General features: G+C 36.7%; 1 protein-coding gene across 1 annotated transcript in view; it reads right to left on the bottom strand.

The window, feature by feature from the left end:
- Nucleotides 1-16,046, bottom strand: part of FNDC1 (fibronectin type III domain containing 1) — a 113,482-nt gene that overhangs the window by 16,593 nt on the left and 80,843 nt on the right. Inside the window, exons 15-18 of the mRNA XM_044675750.1 lie at nt 9,211-9,279; nt 7,696-7,842; nt 4,076-4,306; nt 2,696-2,804 (exon numbers count right to left, since the gene is read on the bottom strand). Of these exons, the coding sequence (XP_044531685.1) occupies nt 2,696-2,804; nt 4,076-4,306; nt 7,696-7,842; nt 9,211-9,279 (556 nt within the window). The remainder of the gene's footprint in view (nt 1-2,695; nt 2,805-4,075; nt 4,307-7,695; nt 7,843-9,210; nt 9,280-16,046) is intronic.

Below are 16,046 nucleotides of genomic sequence, written 5' to 3'. Positions count from 1 at the left end.
CCTTCAATAGAGATAACACCCAGTTCATCACTCCAAACTCAGCACCATGTGTCTAACACATCCTAATGAACACAACTTCCCTCAGTTTCTGCTTCCTTCTTTTTGGAGATCTGGAGGACAGAGTACCAAACAGAAGTCTTCTTTTATAGAGGATGGAAACCAGATACTCAGCTCACTCCACTTTGAAACTGCTGCCATACCTGGCACTCCACAAAGCAAGATGCCTCCATACACGTACCCTATGGTTCCCCTTGCCCACTTTGGCATGTTCTTTCCTCCTTTAGATTATAAGCTCTTTGAAGGTAGGAACTGTTTTTCTTTTTATTAATTGTTATCTCCAGCACTTAGCACAGTACCTGCCACATAGTAATGTTTATTGAATTGGATTTGTGGGAGACTGTTCTCTAGGTTTATAAGAAGAATATTGCTGGTGGTTCATTCCATACCAGCTCTCACTGTCTCTGGGATGAGATAGCCAAATATCCTTGTGCTTCTCAAAAACAAATCCGGGTACTACAACTACTATCTGTGGTCCCCCTCGCTATCTATGTTGGCTTGAGCTATTTTAGTACTGTTTACTGTTACATTTAACCTTGATAAGGAACCTTCTGGTGCTGTTTTTTTGTATCCTTTTTTGTATTCTCAAATCTGGGAACTTTTACTTCATGCTTATTTGTCATATTAAAGAATGTCTTAATGAACCCCAAAATATGTATCAAAGAGTTTTTGTTCCCCTTTATAACTGGGAATCTGTCACTCTCTCCATTCCTGAGAACTCTCCATTCATACTACCCCAGATCCCTACCCAGATCATCCCCTTTCCACCCCTTCTCCAACTTCTCTAGAAAATTATTTCAATTGCTTCTCTTGCTTTTGAATTGTGCTCCTTGGCAATAGGCCATTTAGCTCCACATGTCTGTGTATAACCTTGCTTTAATAAAGATTATCTTCATTTTAAAGGCATCATATCTATCTTCCTATTCTGGGAAAGTGGGACGACAGTCTCAAGGGGGTCTGTGTGTGTCACAGTGCTCTAGGGTCTTTGCTCCACCTTGAGGGAAAGAGAGACCTAAATTCTGTAGAGTTTATGCCTCAGTACACTGTGCTATTTCACTAAATGACTTTGCCTTGAACTAATTGTGTCTTCTGAGTGACTAGTAAACTAAACATTGTTGAGGGTTCATGAGCTAAGATTTTGACTGGATTCAGAATACCTTGAACCTAATTTAGCTTTTCAGGAGCCCCACATATGATGGGGACTGCCCCAGTGACTTAAATACAAAACTAATGGTACCTGTAGATATGTCTTTCTGAAGATACTTTGAAAATATCTCTAAAATAATTTTGAATTAAGTCAGTATAACTGAATTATATTTATGGTTTCCTAAGGTAACGATTTTAAAAATAATGCTTATTTGGATATATAGGTTCTGGTTGGTTGGTTTTTTAAACTTCTCATTATAATTATATAGAGCTCAAATTTCATATTTGGTCCAAATTATTTTAAGGGCACATATGACTCAGCATGCTTTAGATATCTAAGTTATCTTTTTTTAAAATCAGAGTCACTTGAGAACCATCAACTGTATGAGAGAGACTTGAAAAATCAACTTTTTTTTTATAATACTTTGGCAAATAAGTATCTCTTATGCTCCTGATGCTGCTGACCTTCCTACTCCCTTTAGACTATTGATATCAAATGGTCCCTAATCCTACCTGGAAAATCAGATGATCTTCCTTACCCTATACTTTTGTCATAATCTACCCATATAGTAATTTATATTCCCTACTGAGTACATCTAAGTAAAAGGCCCTGGCATAGACTTGGTAAATAGTTTAACTCTCAATTTGTCTTCCTCACCACACTGCCATAGAGGACAGCTTCCTGATGGGATTTGGGTTTTGTCCTGCATGTTGCAGTGACAAGTTTTCTCTTTTGTGGAGGAAGTATTTGAACAACTATTGGCAGAAAAGTACAAAGGAAGATGGTTCTCTCCAGTTCATCTTAAGATGGCTTGACAATTTGTGAGTGTCAGAATGGAAATTCCACCATTTTCAAAGTCCGCATTTCAAAAAAGTGGAAAGTATACTTAATTTAGAGTCACAAGACCTGAGTTCAAATTCTAGCTCTACTGTTTATCAACTGTATTATGCTGGGCAAGACCCTTATACTCCTTTGGCCTCAGTTTCCTTATCTGTAAAATGAGGATTCTGGATGGATAACCTCTGAAGTTCCTTTTAACTCTTGATCTATAATAATATGAACTTATAAATCAGAGAAAAGACAAAATTTGAACATCAATTGTTCTGTATAGAAAATGGCTACTTCAATGAGTTCACTTTTAGGAATTAATTCATTGAAATAGCCATTTTCTATTTTCATTCAATTTCACTATAATTTCATAGATATTCTAAAAAAATTCAGATTCCTCCCTTTTTAACCCATTAAACTCAGTTGATAGTAATTATTTAGTTCACATTTAGAAAGCTGTTTGAAAAATATAAATAAAATAATAGCATTAAACTTTGATTTCTATTTAAATGTATAGCATATTGCTCTTAAACTTAAAAGATTCTTTACCTAATCCTTGCAACATTAGTGGTATAGACAATATTGTAACAGTGCAAATAGCATCACTTTAGGTTGTTTTTTTTTTTGGTATTTTTTTGTATTGTATAACCAGAATTGTCATACCTTGTGTTTGGTTTGAGATTCTCAATAGGTAAATGAGTAACCCCTGAAGTCTGGGTAGACCACTTGTTCCTGATGAAGTCTTCATAAGATGCACTATAAACCAAGTAACCTAGGAATGGAAAGAAGGAAAATGCCAATTAATCACAATGACCCAAATCATATGCTGAAGCTTCAATAAGTGAAGCCAATGGGATAAGATCTTCTGTCTAGCCCTGAGGTGATGGGCAAAGGTGGGTGCAGGAGTTTTGTTTGTTTGGGGGCTTTCTCCCAAAATCATATTTTTGTGACAAAGAAAGAAACAATCAGAGGCCTACATGGTACAGTGGATAGAGGCTCTGTTGTCAGAGGACTCCTTGAGTTCAAATCCTTATTGTTTCTTTTTTTTAATAATTTTTCATTGATGTCTTATTTCTTACATCAACATAGTTATCTACAGTATCCTCCTGATTCCTCCAAGAGACCCATTCCATTTAACAAATGGTATTTTTCAAAGGGGAAATTAAATCAACATAACTGAGTGATGCATTGAAAAAAAATCCCAAAACACATAAAATGTGTAACACCTGTGAACCTCCTATTTCCATGAAAGGGAGAGTTGGGAATGTGTTCTCATGTCTCTTCATTCAAGTGAAGCTTAATCTTTACAATTTTGTTACATTCGTTTTTGAAATTTTGTACATGGTGGTTCCTTCCATTGGCATTGCTGTAGTTATTGTGTATATTTTGCTCTGTTTATTTCACTCTGCTTCAGTTCATGTAAATTTTCTGAGGTCACGTAGCTGGGACTTGAACCCAGAGCAGTGCTCTTTCCCCAAAATCATAGCACATACTCTTATACTTTATTAGGGGCTTTTCTGATTTAGCACAGATGTCATTTTGGAGGTCCCTTCCAACTTTACATCCATAATCTTAAATGTCAACAGCAAAATTGTTAACTCTTGTTAGTACTTAATTTGAAATTGTTGATTAAAATTCCATAGTGATTTTAGCCTATGATGCTTCCTTCCTTCCTTTATTATAATATATATATATTTTTTTAAACTCTTATCTTCCATCTTAGAATCAGTACTGTGTATTGGTTCTAAGGCAGAAAAGCAGTAAGGGCTAGGCAGTGGGGTTTAGGTGGCTTGCCCAGGGTCACATAGCTAGGAAGTGTCTGAGGTTAGAATTGAACCCAAGACCTCTTGTTTCTAGGAAAAAAAAACCTAAGAAAAGTCTATACTGACCCTCAACTGACTTGGGTTATTGGACTGAGACCATTTTGGTGTTTCATTCCTATTAAAAACATGCCTTCTGTCCTTCTGCCCTCATTCATCCATTTGGAATCTATTACTGAGTACAGAGCTGGTCTAGATGCCAAACAAGTTCCATTCGACTCACCTGTAACCACATCGCCCTGAGTGGATTTATCCCAGTCTACAATAACGAAAGAGTGGCATCCTTCCACAGCCACCACAGTGATGTTCCGGGGGGCATGCTGAGGAGGCAAGTCATTCTTTGTCAAGTCATTCGGAATGATTTCATCCAAACTCTCCACTTGGAAGTGATCCAGAGCTTCTGTCAAAGAACACGGAGCCAGCGGGTCTTTATTCAGATAGGTCACATAAGGAGCTGGAATGAAAAAAGAGATACAGAGTGAGATGACAGAAGGTCTTTGTCCACCATCAACACAGTATGGCAAAATGGGTTGAGAAGGAGTCTCAGAATCAAGAAGATCTGGGTTCAAGTTCAGAGTCCAACATCTCCTGTCTACGTGACCCTGAGCAGGTGACTTAAGCTCTCAGTTGCTCCAGGCAACGCTCTGAGATTATGAGTTGAAGAGAAGGGGTTAATGTGCATTGATAGATGAAGCTTCTTACCAAAGCTGTCTGTGCTTATAAAATCTCAAATCTGGTCATAAAAATTGAAAACATCCTCCTAGGCACTGTCACACTGTTTCTAGTTCACATTCCATCCAGGCTGGATTTCCCTTCCTAAAGACGAATGTTCCCAGCCACTAAACTCAAAAAGTTAAAGATGGATCCTACATGCTTTTGGTTATATTTAATAACCTATTATGGATTGGCCACTAATCAATTGATCTAAAATCTTCATGATAGTTTATCATGACTACAAAAGGCCTCATGGCTTCTACCAAACCCAGCAGATCTTTCTGAAAGATTTATAAAGCAGTTAAGTAGTGTTTTGCTTAATCATTTCAGCAGGCATATCCATTTCAGTATTTAAAAAATAATTGCAGGATTAGACCAAAATATTTTTGCCATTTCTCACAGATGTTGGAAGGGAATTGAGAATTTCTCTCTCCATTGTGTCACTTTGTTGACATAATTTCTCAGAGACCTGGAGGCCAACTACCACTAAGTAAAACCAGGTATAGACAAGACCTCAGGAAAAAGAAATGAAGGAACCAACAAGACAAGAAGCTGATTCCACAGGCACTGCCTTCCTGGGCGGCCCAGGCAAAATTAAGAAACTATGATTGGTTCCTGAGATGTGACATGTGATAGTCAGTGGGTGAAGAAAACTGCTTATAAGGGGAGACCCAGGAGTCTGCCGAGGGGTCTTCTGGCTGGAGTGTGGAACCTGAAGGAATCCTTGTCATTGGTGAGCTTCAATCCATCATGGTGGCCAATAGAGTAGTGAGCTAAGTAAGTCTCTACTTCTTTCCTACATTTCCCTCTCTTTACTATTACTACTGTGCTGTAATAAAGTTATTAAAGCTACTAACAGCCTCATAATTTAATTTTAACTATTACACAGAGTAGGTTTATCCCACTGCATTTTAAAAGAAATGAGTCAAACAAGACTTAGCCAATGTTTTCCCCATCAAGTTCATTCTTTAGAATGCCTTGGAAGTCAGAAGAAGCAGAATTGTAGGGGAAAAAAATGCTACATCTTTTAATTAGATGACATGGGTTGAAATCATACCTTTGTTACTTGCTACCTGTATGTTTTGGGGAAAATCTCCTTCAAGTTTAAGTTTCCTCATCTATAAAACGAGGGAGTTAGATTAGGTAGCCTCTGAAGTCCCTTTCAAGGGCCACTAGTCGGCATGGTGAATAGCACACTGGCCTGGAGTGAGGAAGATCTGAATTCAAATTTGCCCTTCTTGGGCAAATAATTTAATTTTGTTTGCCTCAGTTTCCCCCTCTGTGATCTGGAGAAGGAAATGGCAAACCACTACAATATCTTTATCAAGAATGGAGTCACATAGTTGAATATGACTGAAATATTCTAGCTCTACAATGAGTCACATAGTTGAATATGACTGAAATATTCTAGCTCTACAATCTTATGAATTTATAATTATAGTAATCACTGATTAATTTCTGTCATCTCTTAGAACGGATTCCCTCTCTCAGTGCAAGTTTTCTGTAATAAATAGCATTCATGCTTTCCTTGACTCCATTTTCAATTATTTTTCTATTATTCAGCTTTTGGAATTAGCACAATCCATAAATCCAATCAAGGATGTTCTTGGAATTAATTCTACCCTGAAAACATCCAAGCAAGTCTTTTAGTACTTCAGGACTTGAGTGGATCAAATAATAGTGCTCAGTGGATTTCAATTTTTGCCATGAAAGTTTAGTGAGAAAAGGAAGTTACTTTTGGGATTTGTGTGTGTGTGTGTTTTGGTAAATCTGGTGGGCTAGAGCAATAATGAGAAAAATATTACAATTTTGCCTCAGGAACGTTGTCAAATTAAGATTCTAGCCATTCAAGGAAGTGTGGTTTTGATCTGGAGTTAGAGTGTCTTGGATGGCCAGAGTTGTCCTTAGCTCACCACAGAGTACTAGTTTTGGAAACAAAAAAGCATGATCTTAGTTAAGCTGTTTACTTCTCTTTCCTTTGTAATATATTAATTTAGCTAAAGTAGTTAGTTAGTAATTAGTTCATTAAGGGGGATTTCCTATTTTAGGAGTTTGGGGCAATTCCAATTTTTGAGTCTCTAAAGAGGAGGAGTATTAACAAGGAACCACATGATGTAGTGAGAAGAACACAGATTGAAGTCGATAGACCCAAGTTTGGAGATGTTTATCACCAGTGTGACGGTGAGTAGGCAATGATCTCCTCAGAGAGCCTCTGGGGACGCTTCCAGCTTTACCCCTATAATCCTATGACTTTATAAACTTGAAGATTTTGTACAACTATTTTCAATAGTAAATACTAAATTTACTAAAAAGTAAATACTAGTGACTTCATTCAATAAATGACAGAAATGGTGCATGAATAGATTGTTGAACTTTTGGAGTCACAAAGATCTGAGTTCAAATCCTGTCTCTAACATTTGCCTGTGTGGCCTTGGGCATCTTAACCTCAGATTCCTTCAGTAAAATAAGGAAAATAGCACTTACCTCACAGGGTTGTTATGAGGATCAATTATGATAGCATGTAAAGTGTTTTGCAAACTTTAAAACACTATTTATGCTTGTGTGGCCCTGGGTAAGTCATTTAACCTCCACTGTCTAGCCTTTATTGTTCTTCTACATTGGAACCAATATAGAGTATTGATTCTAAAACAGAAGGAAGGGTTTAAAAGCAAAAACAAAAACCAAAAAACCACTAACTAAATACTATTGTTACAAATGTTAAACTATTCAATCTTTTAGATGATATTTCTGAAATTATATTTAAGCAATTCTCAGTTGGGAAAAAAGTCACTTTTGGAAATGTTTGTTATATAAGAACTCTTAGAGTTCCTATTTTAGATCTTAAGGGAGGGGAAATTAGAGTTGGTCTAAAAAGCCAACCATTTCTAAACTGCATAATCTTCTCCCCTCACTTGTTTTCAGACCCTCGAGGGAATTCATGGGCACCTGAGCAGAAATGAGTCATTTATTACAGCTGGGAAATGTTTGTCTGGGAAAACGCCCATCAAAGTGCACAGCTGTAGCTAGGGCAAGAAATCAGAGTAATGGTTGGGACTCAAGTAACTAAAGAGTGTAGCTTAAAAAAAATCCATATGACCATATGCATCCTATTAAGAAAAGTTAATTTACCAACAAATCGTTTCTTTCCAGCCAGATCAAATTCTTCCTCTGGAAAAGAACTGATTGACCCCTCTGGTGAGATGACCTTTGGCACAGACATAGTAGTAGTTGAGGACTTGGTAGTGGTTGGAGGCAATGTGGTCTCAAATTCATAATCTGAAAAAGAGATGAAGGTTTTGTAATAGGGCATTTGCCTGAAAAGGATTTTATACTTGAAGTTGGTAAACTGGCTCTGTTTTTATTTTTTTATTTCTCAAATTTTTTTTTCTGTTTCAAAACATTTTTTTTCATCCAAAAGGCATACAGAGTAAGAAATGGATAAAAGCAGTCACTCTTTACTACTTGTTCAAATGTAATTTGCTCCTTGACATTTCTATAAAATAGTTTCTCAGTCCTTCTACTTTATTTCTTCCCACTCCCCACCCCTAACAATGGCCAACAAAAGAAGTAGAGCCATCTATCTGTATTACATAGAAACAGAGGAGTTGTAGACATTTTAGAAGAGCAGAGTGTTAGAACACAAAGGAACCTTAAAGAGCATCTAATCTAAGTGCCTCGTATTGCGGATGAGGAAACTGAGCCCCAGGGAAGTGGTATGACTTGCCCAAGATAACACAGCTATCTTGGGGCTGAGCCAAAACTAGAACTGAGATCTCTGAGCCCCCAGTCCAAATGCCTTCTAGTTTATTTCACTAGATATGTCTCCCTTTTGCAATCAGTGAAGAATCACAATGGAACATATAATTGCATTCTTTATGTTATCTACAGTCCTATAAAATGAGAGGAGGAGTCGTAATTAGTAAATATGTGAAGATGACATTACGCTTAACTATCTCAGCTGCATGAGGACAGCTAAAGAGGTACTTCATGTTTTCATTGCTGTTAAAATATTCTTCTTCCCTTTCAAACATCTGTTTAAAACAATGGGTGTGTGTTTTTATTAGTCAACTTTAGCCTGAAAAGGCTAGGATTGGAGCCACTATATGAAACTTGAGTACAACTAGGTTTAAAGGAAAAAAGAAAAAAGAAGGCACTCCTGAACCATTTCATGTAGTATAGGAAGGGCAAAGGAAATTATTAAGAGTTTCTTTGGGAACATCCTTTTTGGTCAGTGTTAAAGGCCAATGGACATACATCTTGGTATGAACACAAGTTTATTATATTCACTGTTTAAATTTTTAAGTCTTCTTTTACTAAATATAGCTCCCATCTTGCAAAGATAGAAATTCATAATTATTTGCCCCATGTTAATAATGTGATCCTGTGGCTGACAGTAACATCTGTAGCAGAAAAGATTTTATGAAAAATGACAGAGAAAAAAAGAGAAGAGCAATGGGAAAAGGCTCATATATCAAAAAAGCCAACTACCCAAAACATTTCTACAAATAGAGCAAGGGAAGGCAGAAAAACAAAGACATAAGCGAAACACCAATGAAAAGTATAAAGTTATCTTTGCTTTCTAATTTTAAAAGATCCTTTATTAAAATTAAATTCTTTCATATGAAATCATCAGTCTTTTATTACCTTCATCATATACAACATAAGCTTCTTCTGTGGGTATTGCTGTATCTGTCTCCAACCCTGAGAAATCATCTGCAGGAAACAAAGGGGAAAAGTAGCCAAATGCTGACAACGTTTATCCTTTCCAGTTAGTCCTTTTTCCCTTCAGGATTATACGTTGGTACATCGAATTCATTCACAATAATGACAACTGGACTAAACTAACACCATTGCAGAGAAGGATTCAGAGTTCTTTCAGACACTATACTAGAAAAGAGAACATTACAAGTATAGACTTTTGTGTTCTCCGTGTCACTACTATTTCATATTTTGTGCCAAGAAGGATACAAACACAACCTCTACCTGAGCTCTAGGGAGATAAAACTTTCCTATTCCTTCCCTTCTGATTCTCTGAAGTAGCTAAGCCATTCCTGGCCTTCTCTAGAGAACCTTTCAAATATCATCAAAGCTGTTTTCAGCCCTTCCTCTGCCTCTCTGTGGTAGCTGACAAAAATTACTCCTGTTGTCTACCTGTTATTATATAAAAAGGTAAGCTTTGAGCAGGTTTGAGTAAGAAAAAAAAAGGTACATCAGTGGATGAAAGAGAAGCTTTATGGAAAAGCCACCAAAACCATGTGTTTCTATGTCCTACTCTTCTTCCCCACCCCCAAAATGGATGGCTCCATGGCCCTACGAACACTTCCTTTCTAAGACAGGAGAACTGGATTCCCTGACCTTCCCATCCCTTTAATCATTGCCCACATCTACAGGCACATCCATTTCTAAATTCTTCCTTGATCCTCATAGTTCCCCCCATGCTTTTATCCTACAACTTTTCTCCACTCCCAAAAAATATTTGGTTACATAGATGAAATTCTAAGGTTGTTAATGAGGCTCAGAAATAATTTGCTAAAAAAATCACAAACTTTTCTTAAATAGTTTAGGTTTAAATGAGTCTATTATAATAACATTATTTTAGCAATTCAATAATCCTGAGCTGACCATAAATGGCAAGAGAGCTATATCCTACACAAGACTCCATCAACTGCTTTTTATGAATTAAGGTTGCAACACCTACAAATCTGAATGACCAAGATTATATTTAGGCTCAGTATACCTATGAACAGAAAATTGGAGAACCAAAACAATTAACAAATAATAGAGATGTGAGATAGATGATTACAAAAGTTCACCACTCTATTTGGGTGTATAGGCACAGCCTTTAAATACATATATTTATATTTTGCTGCGTCAAACCTTGAACAAAATATTTTTACTTCCAAAAAGTTCTTGAAGGACTTTTCAACTCCCTCCTTGTTAACAAGTACTGCCCCCCCACACACACACAGTTAAATAGTTCTTTCAATTTTGACTGTGCATTTCTTTAAGTTTATGAGTCATTTGTTCTTCAGGACATCTGCTAGCATTATCATCCTATTTTTTGGGAAGGGAAAGCTGAGGTACAGACCAATTAAGCTGATTTCTCCCAAATGTTTTAGTTACAAACCCAGGAATCACAGCCATGAGAATCCTGACTCAAAAGAAAGTTATTTAGACATCAGGCTAAGACATACTCTTGGTTTCTGCTATAAATTCTACCACTGCTCTATTAATATAAGATAGCAAGTGAGCCAACAAACATGTAGATGGTTCCCATTTTCTTTCTCTCTGATAGAATAGTATTACTTATGCAGAACCAATAGTGTGCAAAAGAAAAATAAAAAACATCCAAGTTTTACAATTAGGAATGCACTGTTGCATTCTCCTAAGTTACCATTATATACACGTGACCCAAAGGCAGTGTGGATAGAGGGATAGTGTAGTCTAATGTGTTAATTATAGAAAGAAAATTAACATGGCACAAAAAATTGCTTAATGTATTCATTTTTAGAACATTACTGAGGATGACCTTCCCAAATTTTCTCAACCTAATGATGATAACCTGGTTTTTAAAATACCTTTGCCTTCCATCTTAGAATCAATATTGTATATTGGCTCCAAGGCAGAAGAATAGTAAAGGTTAGGCAATTGGTATTAAATGACTTGCCCAGAGTCACACATATGGAAGTGTCTGAGACCAGATTTGAACCCAGCACCACCTGGCTCTCAATCTACTGAGCTATCCAGCTGTCCTCAATACCCTGACTTTTTAAAAAATGCATGCATGGACCAGAACTAAGGTAGTGTTGATACCCAAATAAACTCTGATTATACATTAAGAATTTCAAGTATAAAATGTGACACAATTGGATGTTTAATTGTGGAAATCTTCTTTGGCCACCATTTTGTAGTCCCTATGAGTGTGCCAGGATCGCTATTGAGCTAAGAGGTGGCTCTCTGAGTCTCTTAATGAGGCCAATCATTATTGAGAAGTGAAAATACTGAATCATTCACCCTCTGGACAGGAAAGCTCTTTCCTGTGAACAATCACACAGTTTTTCTTCAGGCCAAAAGAACATGTTCCCAAGATGATTCAAATCAGATATCTTCAACGTTTACTATACCAGGAGCTTAGGTGTTTTAGTGATTTTTTTTATAGCTGACCTTTTCTTCTTTTTGTATATTTAATTTTTAGGTATAGGAATATTGGTTTTCCTTAGCATGTGACCAGATTCCTTCCATTGGTTTAATATCCTCAGTCATGTCGACTGTGTAAAATACAATCATTTTTACAACCTAAAGTAAACAGGAGGGAAGGGGGAAAGTCCATATAATTCCCTTTTTGGTTTCCTGGTGTCAGATATGGTTCCTCTGGCTGCTGAAAACTTCAGATGTGTTCATTTGACCAACACAGTTTTTTTTTTATTTTGCTTTTCAAACAGTGGCTGACCATCACAGGATGTTTAACCTTTAAACTCTAGGAGCCATTGAAAAATCACCCTGCAGAATATTAAAAGGCTTTCCTGTAGAATTAATGGAGTCTGCAATGAACTTTCTGGAACAGTGCCTTCTTGACCCTATGAAAAAAGAATTACTAGCAGAAAAAAATAATATCCTGATCCAATATATGGAAAACAATGGCAGAAATTTCTAAGCAGAATGGTCAAGTATCCATACCTGATTACATTTTGAAGTACTCAAAGGTTAAAGTTAGAGAAATAGTTACATCATTGATGGCAAAGTTTTTAACTTTCTGATACCAATTATTAAGCTCCTATAATAGGAGTTTGTTCTCTTTAACTGTTCATCCCAATGGTCATGAGAATAGATAAAAAATATATATCCAAAGTCTCAACAATATGTTAATGTTAGATTTGTTTCACAAAAAAGAAAATATTTATTCTCAGCTTTGGTTTGAAGAGAAGACAGAAATATCCCAGTGAATCAAAAATACTTGACATGTAGTCATTCCAAGATCATGATGTCAAGGGGACTCTTTCAGGCTCTCCCAGCAGAAAGCAAGCTTTAAATTATAGACTCATCACTGGAAGGTTGGTGGCCACAAGGTGATGAACTTTTTTTTTTGACCACAGCAATTCTCAAAAATCATTACTGAACTATGGAAGCATTATGATCTTGTTGATAGAGGGAATCTTTTGAAACAGAAGAAAAATAGCTGGCTTATGTAAAAAAATCTTCCTTTAGTTACTTTGCTTAAAGGACAATTAAGATCCAGAAAGTTTTCAAGAACATTAAGTGCTTTAAATTTCCAAAACTGGCGAAGGGCAGAGCATCTCCAGCCAAACTTATCACAATCAAATGCATTGAAGAGGAGGATCCTGAAAGTGGAAGAAAAAAAAGAATGGTTTTATTGCTTTTGTAACTGATGAAGAGGGAACTCACTCAAAATAAGTCAACCACATTAACTGAATACCCACCTTTGACCTAAAGATAGAGTTTACTACATACAGGCATAAATCTACAAAGAAAAAGAACTCATGTGTATAAAAAATATTCTGCGAGCACAGTAGCAAAGAACTGGAAATTAAGGGGCTACCAAACATTTGGTAAACAGAACAAATTTTGACAAATGAGTTTAATAGTAGAATATTATTGTGTCATAAGAAATGACAAGAGACTTTTTCAGAGACCTGAATGAATTGATGCAGAGTGAAAGGAGCAGAGCCAGGAGAACACTGTACACAGAGACAGATACACCGTGGCACAATCGAATGTAATGGACTTCTCTACTAACAGCAATGCAAGGATCCAGGACAATTCTGAGGGACTTATGAGAAAGAACATTATCCACATTCAGAGGAAGAACTGTGGGAGTAGAAACACAGAAGAAAAACAGCTGCTTGATCACATGGATCAATGGGGATATGATTGAGGATGTAAACTCTAAGCGATCACCCTAGTGCAAATATCAATAATATGGAAATAGGTCTTGATCAATGGCACATGTAAAACCCAGTGGAATTGCACATTGGCTATGGGAAGGGGATGGAGGGAGCATAGGGAAAGAACATGAATCTTTTAACAATGGGAAAACTATTCTAAATTAATTAATTAAATAAAGATTTCCCAAAAAATGAAAAATAAAAAAGGTGGCACTTGATTTGGATTCTGAAGGAAGCCAGAAATTCTAGGAGGTAGAATTGAGGGAAAAGAGTATTCTAGGGAGGAGTCACAGCCAGTGTCGAGTCACAGAGAATGAGGTAAGTTTGGATAAACAGAGAGTAGATGTCCTTTGTCCTAGAACAGGACCATAGAGTGAATAGAGGGAAGCAAGAAGACTAGCATGGTAGACAGAGGTCAGGGTATGAAGAGCTTTAAAAATGAAATGAAGTTTATATTTGACCAGAGGTGTAACAGGAAGCTACTGGAGTATTTACTGAGAAGAGGGAGTAACATGGTCAGACATACACTAAAACAGAATCCTTTTTACACTTATGGAAGGAGAGTACTGAGATAAGGAAACTTATTAGAACACTTTTGCAATATTCCAGATGAGAAGTAGATGAAAGGTAATGGCTGTGCGAGTAAGGAGAAAGGAACACATAAGAGAGATGCTAAAATGACGAGAATTGGCAATTGATTCAATATATGGTGTGAGTGAGAGTGAGAGTGAGGAATTAAGGCTGAACCCCCAACAATAAAAGGGAAATTTGGAAGAGGAGTGGGTCTAGGAGGAAAGATGACAACAGCAAAGCTCTACACTTGTATTTGCTTTTTAAAAAGATATTTTATTTTCCCAATTATATGTAATAACAATTTTAACATATATTTTGCAAAATTATAAGATCCAAATTGTCTCTCTCCCTCCGTTTCCTCCTCCCTCTCAGAGATGGTAAGCAATCTGATCTGGACTATACCCCTACACTTGAGGATTTTTTTTCCATCTACTTTACAAATACAGAATGGGGAAGGTGTATCTGGAAAAGAGTTTATGTGGAAAAGATTTGGGAAGTTTAATGGACTACAAACTCAATATGAATCAACAATGTAACAGAGTAGTCCTCCAAAAATACAACCCTAATGCAATTTTAGGCTGCATTGAGAGTCTTGGTATCCAGAACATGGGAGATTAATAGTCCTGAAGTGCCCTGCCCTGGTCAGACCATATCTGGACTACGTGTACTCAGTTCTGGGACCCACATTTTAGTAATAAAACTGTTAAAACTGAAATACATCCACTAGAAGGTAATCAGCATGATGAGAGACCTGGAGGCATTGGAGAATCAGCTGAAGGTACTAAGTATGACTTCCCTGGGAAAAAGAAGATTTGAGAGATGGAGTATTATAGCTGTCTTTGGATTATTTGAAGAGATGTGAAAGATTGACTGGACTCATTCTGTTTGGCCATTGAGACCAGAATTAGGTACATTGAGTAGAAATTAAATGTAGATTTTGGTTCAGTGTAGGAGAAAATCAAAAACTTCTCCACAATTAGAGTGCTTCGTAGACAGATTCTATTTCTCCAGAGAATTTCAAGTGGAAACTCAATAGCTACTTACTGATATAAACCCAAGGAGGGCTCCTCATTCACATAGGAATGATAGCAGTTGGCCCAAGATCCCTTCTTACACAGCTTCTTGGTTTCTGTGACTGATTCATAGTATCCACTTTCATTAGAAGTATTCCACTTAAAGTTAATTACTTAGAAAACCACTACATAAATAAAAAGAGATACAGACAGCAACTGGTCCTGTGATCTCGTGGATGTGCAGGGAACCTCTGTAAGCAACTTCTCCTACCAAATTATTGTAATAATGAAAAACTTAAGTGATTTGCCCAAGGTTCACTGCCAGTCTATGTCAGAGCCTTTTGGCCAACTATTACCTGTGTGGGGGAAGATCACACTCAAATGCCCTTCATGGAAAGGAACAAAGATTTAGAGTTGGAAGGGACCTCAAATATCATCTTATTCAAAACCCTCTTATTTTACAGATGAGGAAACCAAGGACCAAAGAGGTTAATGGACATATCCAAGGTCACACAGTAAGTAGAGAGGTGGAATTTGAACCCAGGTCCTCTGTTTCCAAACTCAACCCTCTTTCCCCTGTTTGGTCATGTGAAAAATCAAGCAAAAGTTTAAACCTCCTCAACCCTTTACATTTACCATCAAACAATAATTAGTGCCGATACTACATTGGCTTTTTAAATAATAGCACTGAACGTGAACATGTAGAATATGGAGATGAATATGAGTGGCAGAATAAAATAATATTTTGTATGAAGAATTCTAAAGCAAAACTTGCTTTATACTCACCATGCAAATGAGAGTTATAGTTTCTTTAGGAGATCCTCTTTCCTCAGAAGACAGCAATAATTTTGCTTTGTTTTCTCATGACTCCTCAGGAGAAGTTTTCAGGCTTATAAATATTTTCCTTTGATATGGACAGATTTTGTGTGTGTGTGCTTATCACTGATCAAGGCTGTTGGACAAAAACTCTTAACACATAAATTATCCCAGA

The sequence above is a fragment of the Gracilinanus agilis genome, chromosome 4 (assembly GCF_016433145.1).
Source record: "Gracilinanus agilis isolate LMUSP501 chromosome 4, AgileGrace, whole genome shotgun sequence".
Classification (NCBI taxonomy): Eukaryota; Metazoa; Chordata; class Mammalia; order Didelphimorphia; family Didelphidae; genus Gracilinanus; species Gracilinanus agilis.
The sequence above is the reverse complement of the archived record's forward strand: the minus strand, read 5'-3'. Positions and strand labels throughout refer to the sequence as shown.